Source organism: Eurytemora carolleeae, unplaced genomic scaffold (assembly GCF_000591075.1).
Source record: "Eurytemora carolleeae unplaced genomic scaffold, Eaff_2.0 scaffold1726, whole genome shotgun sequence".
NCBI classification, from domain to species: Eukaryota; Metazoa; Arthropoda; class Copepoda; order Calanoida; family Temoridae; genus Eurytemora; species Eurytemora carolleeae.
In genome coordinates, this window is record NW_019397627.1 from 47606 (window position 1) to 53605 (window position 6000).

Genomic DNA, 6000 nt, shown 5'->3' on the forward strand with positions numbered 1-6000 from the left:
CGTTTTTTCGTCGGACCAAGAAATCATTTTTACTTTATTCATCTTATACGGACAACTTCTCTACTGATGGATTCCCCTTTAAAAGAGGAGTATTTCAAGGTGACCCGCTTAGTCCCATCATATTTCTGATGGTTTTCAATCCAATCATTAAATTTCTACAGAGTAAGAATGATTATGGATTTAATCTGAATGAAGAGAAAATTATTACTCTGCCCTATGCTGACGATTTTTGCCTGATAACAACAGATCTGAGAAAACATCAAAAAATTCAAAATGAAATAAAATCCAAGATTGAAAGTATGGGAATGAGATTAAAACCAGCAAAATGTAGATCATTTTCCATCAGATCAGGTGTACCTAGCAGAATAAACTTTACTATTGGTGAAACTGAAATTCCAAATATATTTCAAGAAGAGCAAAAATTCCTTGGCAAACTTCTATTTCCTACTGGNACCCGTAAAATGTTACCGTAATTTTTCCATTTTTTAAAATGAATTCACACTTCTGATTATGTATAGCCCGGACAGCAACACACAACTAAGCCTGTAGTACATAACCTGTCAATTATAAAATGCAATATCCAGAGAAAAGAGTATTAGTTTGTGAACTTTTATATTGTTTAATGTAATTTTGCTTTAGACAAATATAAATGATAAATATATATTTATTACTAAAATCCTACAACTTTTATTTTAGGCTTTTTAAATGATTTTTATTTGTTCATTTCATAAACTTGTGCTCGAAAATGGAAAAAAGTATTGATACAAGAAACGTTGCCCTTAGCTCTTTCTACAAATTACTTTTTTATAAATTTCTAGAAAGTTATTTGTTACATTATCTTTATTTTTAATTTTTAATATTTTGGTCATTTTCTGTATGGACTGAAGAGGATATAAAATATATCAAAATTAATTTCCAAACCCGAGTGTTTCTACCTGTGAGACTAAAACCTTTTTTTTGCCAGTTTGGACAATTTACATTTAGATTATACAACTTTACCAAGCTTCGACACATTTTTGTTGCTTTGAGGTGGGGATGGAATTCAGAAAAATGACAAAAGATACAATTAGTTTACTCCTAATCACAAAATGCATATTGCAGAGAAAAGATAGGCAGAAAGATAGATATATATAAATGTTTATTTATTAATCAAATGCTAAGCTTAAATGATAAATACCTAATGTAAAGTTGTACACTGTAATCAGCCTAGGCATAAGGCAAAAACAAGTTTAATTTAATAGTTTTAACTTTGAAACTTTGTAACCAGAAAATAGGTAAACTAGCAAAATAGTTTTAATATATTTTAGGACTTTTACACAATCCAGGATCCACAGTACCAAAACCAAGATCAAGAGAGGAGGTTAGTTTTTAATAAGATATCCCTGGTATCCCTGGTATCCTTGGTATCCCTGGTATCCCTGGTATCCCCAATATCCCTGGTATCCCTGGTATCCCTGGTATCCCTGGTATCCCTGGTATCCCTGGTATCCCTGGTATCCCTGGTATCCCTGGTATCCCTGGTATCCCTGGTATCCCTGTTATCCCTGGTATCCCTGGTATCCCTGGTATCCCTAGTATCTCTGGCATCCCTGGTATCCCTGGTATCCCTGGTATCCCTGGTATCCCTGGTATCCCTGGTATCCCTGGTATCCCTGGTATCCCTGGTATCCCTGGTATCCCTGGTATCCCTGGTATCATCTAAATGTATTCTTGAATGAGTACTTCACACACAGAAGTGTATTCGATGAATATTGCTCCTGAATCAATCATGAATTACCATTTACAGAGTACTTCCGTAAACATGAACCTTTAAGATATTATCACCATCATAAGCGCTAAATATTTAAAACAAACTTGTAACTAAACAATTTATATTCTGATTTATACATTCTTATTTCTATTTTGCACCAGGAAAATTTTCTAATATTTGCACTGATAAATTATTATGAAGGGACATTTAACTTTATTAAAAATAAGGCCACATTAATGTTTTGTAAATCAGCCAATTCCGCTACACCCAGCAGTAATAATTACTGCTTTAAAGGGACAGACCGGCAATGTAAGGTAGTTAAACTGAGTATGCAGTGTTGTGGACAAATACTTTAGAATTCACTAGTACCAGTACACTCCTGTATGCCGAGTCCATTAGGACCTGATACAATCAGGGTTCAGTAATGTGTTTGTTGTCTATTCTGAACCAATAGAAATAGTATGGCAGTAACATCTATCTTTCTATCTTATTATCCAATCAGAGTTATGAATCCTTCAATCGGCACTATCAGTAAATGGAAATATTTACTTATACTGAAACTATAGTGAGTAGAATGAAAATAAATTTATTAAATAAAATACCCTGCAGCACAATTGCTGTGTTTCATGTACAATGAAGTATTTAAATCAGTGGTCTTTTTGTTCACAGTTTAATGGATCTGACTGTATATATCCAGGTGTGTGAGTTGACAGCTGAGGAGGTTAGATGGTTTTATAAACCAGAATTGGATAAACTTTGGATTCCATTCGACGGATATGATTCTTTAAGGTAAACAATAAAACTGGTAAAAAATGAGATAAAAACTAAATAATTTAAAATTGAATTAAATCAATTTAAAAAAAAAAACAATGACAATTGTCATGAATAGATAAAAATCATGAATAAACAGACACACTCATGGACAAAAACAGCACATTCACTGATACACAGAAAGTTTAAAGAACAACCAAGAAACAAAAATCAAAGAGGTCAAACTTAAGAAAAAGCAAACCCAAGAAATTTAGACACACTCGTGATAAAAATAGACAAAGAAAATTAAGGACGAATTCAGAAAAAAATATTATTCAAAAGCATTAAAAAATATTGACTCTGAAGTTAAACATGTATCAGTTTTGATCACAATAACAGATACAATAATCATGCACACCTCTCCTCTCTTGACGTCTTGACTTATTGGTTAGTAGTGTATCGTAAACCTTAACATAGTAAATAAATGATAACTATCTAAAGCTGCACAAACTTCATTTATAAAATATTGAAAGTTGAACGAGCAACCGATCAATCAAATTTAAAATGCATCATCCGCCTCCCATCAAAATATGCAAAGTAGCATCTCCTGGTATCTCCTGCTTTATCCCATCTGCCCGTGAAATGAATTTTACTTCCTTACTAACAAACCACAGTTTTCCTTCACCTCTCCTTTCCCTTCAATCTTCCTTTCCCTTCAGCTTTCCTTTCCTTTCAACCTACCTTCCTTTCCTTTCAGCCTACCTTTCCCTTCAGCCTTCTTTCCCTTCAGCCTACCTTTCCCTTCAGCCTTCTTTCCCTTCAGCCTTCCTTTCCCTTCAATCTTCCTTTCCCGTCAATCTTCCTTTCCCTATTATCTTCCTTTCCCTTTAATCTTTCTTTCTTTACAGCCTTCCTTTCCCTTCAATCTTTTCTTCATTTTGTTCTCTTTTTCCTTATTTATATTTATATTTCTTTCCCCGTCGCCTTTCTTTTCTTTTAAAGTCCATTTTACCGTCACATTTCCTTTCTCTTTGCCTTTTTTCCCTTCACTCTACCTCCTCTACCTTTCCCGTAACATGTTCTAGATAAACTATCTTACTTATTTGGTTTACCTCTACTTTATATTAAAGATTTAACTATGTGAGTAGGGGTGGGTGCATTTTCTTATTATAGAGGTAGACAGTAGACACTCCTTGATTTCCATCCTTATGTACATTTTTATGCTCACAAATTACCCCCCCCCCCCCATCCTATCTAATCAAGAAATCATTATCGTTATATTTCTAGAATAGAGAGAAGAAAACTTACAATTTCCATTTTAGACTAAGTTGTTTAAATTATAACATTGAAGAACGTCAAAAAACAATCTGTGAACTGTTTATTAAGTTAAAATATCAACTTTGATTGGGGAATTTGGGAAAACCACGGGAGTATTACTAGCTTTGCTAAATAAATTGGGTTTATTGGTGTTTATAGTGGGTTTATAGAAAAGTTTAGTTTTCAAGCAATGCTTGGTTTCCAACCTATTCTAAAATAGAATATATTAATATACAAAGTATTTTAAATTTTAATTGGGGAGAGTTTTTAGCCTGGTTTGCTTCTTTAAAGAAAACTCCATACAAACCAGGGTTTCCAAGCTGGTTAAAATATATTTCTATACTTAATCTGATATTCCTGGGAGGAAAATATTAATAAAATCTCAAGTGACCATTTTGGCCTCAAGCTAAACTTCTGCTCTACAATAGGGGTTCAAGACTCTGGATGAAAAAGTTAATCTTGTGGAAAATTTGATGTGGTTCCGAGGGGGGATCTTTTTGTTTGTTTTAAACACTTACTGCTGGAAAAAGAAATGTTTTAATTCCGTGGAATTAAATTAGTGTAATTTCTTGCATAAATATTCATTAACCAGTTTAAATAGAAACAAATATTTTTATCCCCCCCCCCTCCCTCCCCTCTGCATCTAAACTTAAAGTAGTATCATCCCCTCCCCCTTCACTCTTCATGAAACCAATGTAAGAATGCTGGTAGGAATATTTTAATGGATATTTTCAAAAAACATACAAAACAAAATCTCTAGATAAAATGTCATTTTTTCTCCAATACTTATCAATATTACATTTTAGGATAGAAATCAGATACAGACATATCTGGCAAACTAAATGGAGACAGGGAAATAAGGTTTTCTTCTTCTTCTTATTACCCAAAGAAGAGCGCATAGCCTGAACAGGTACTATGATGGTAGTGGAACAGACAGCTATAGTGGAGATAGCGACGAATATGCTTTCAGGTATTTTTTCTGAAAATATTTAAATTTTGTTCTTAAGTATTTTATTCAAGCAACATTTGACGCCCCACGCTCCCATTTGCAGGTATAGCATGTCGTTTGGAGCTATTTCATTTCAAGAAAATTAATTGTGATCGATTTTTCACTTTTTTTAGATGTGATGTGACTATATAAATATGAGTTCATGCCGAATTTCAGGCGCATATGTCTAAAAACCGCAATTGATATTTAGCATTTCAAAATCCAAAAAAGTCCTTATAATAAAGAAATTTCTTCAAAACATGTCAAAATTGGTAACAAAAGCGCTGTGAATAATGTCCGTTATTTAGTTATTTAGTTCGATATTTTTTTTAATTGTTTCAGTTATTTCCAAAAAAACTGGTTGTGTCGGGATTCTGCAAATTTTTGGTCACAAATATCAGATTTTTGCTTCTCAGTGTTTTATCAAATTATTAGTTATTGCATAATTTAACGGATTTTTACGATTTCAAATCGATATTGATGATTTTGAAGATTTTTTTAAGCTTGCATTAGTAAATTATTTAGCCTTAAGTTTCCTAAAAACTTGTTTCCTGTTGGCACTTTTAACTTGCGAAAAATCGTCTTTTTTAAAAGTTGTTTTAATATTCAAAACTAATAATTTGCACATTGAGGGGAGTGTAGTGGTAAACATTGACCATCTTTACCCATGCTGCATTGGATTTTTTAATCTAGTTTTGAATTGAATATATTTTGACTATTTTCTTACACTTCTTTGCCAAAAAAATCACTTTAATTAAATCTGAGGTTTCAGGTATTCGATTTTTAAGATGACATAATAACGACATTCTCAAAATAAAGTTTTAAACAGTTACTTATAAGAAAAGTTTTTAGAATTTTTAAATGAAGGCTCCATTTCAGAACTAAATAAAATAGACATATTATTTGAGTAGGAAAATGGCTTACAAAACAATGTGCTTTAATAAACTTTACTCTGCTATATATAATGATGCATAAAGAGGAAAAGATTAATGAGAAATATATAGGTATATATTGAGGATGTATATATATAGAACTGTTTAGGAATCCAAAGAGATCAAAAACATCATTTAGACCACTATTTATGATTGACTTTAGAATATAATAGGGAACTTATTCCCCGAAATATACTTTCATACACTCTACACTCTACACTCTACACTCTACACTCTACACTCTACACTCTACACTCTACACT

At 32.4% G+C, this 6000-nt stretch overlaps 1 protein-coding gene across 1 annotated transcript in view; it reads left to right on the plus strand.

Annotated features, from left to right (window-relative positions):
- The window catches only part of LOC111715249 (phospholipase DDHD1), a gene marked incomplete at its 3' end in the record, with an annotated part of 28396 nt that extends 23718 nt beyond the window's left edge, over positions 1-4678 (plus strand). Inside the window, exons 6-8 of the mRNA XM_023490555.1 lie at positions 1308-1360; positions 2448-2539; positions 4624-4678. Coding sequence (XP_023346323.1) covers positions 1308-1360; positions 2448-2539; positions 4624-4678 — 200 coding nt within the window. The remainder of the gene's footprint in view (positions 1-1307; positions 1361-2447; positions 2540-4623) is intronic.
- Between the last annotated feature and the right edge of the window lie 1322 nt (positions 4679-6000).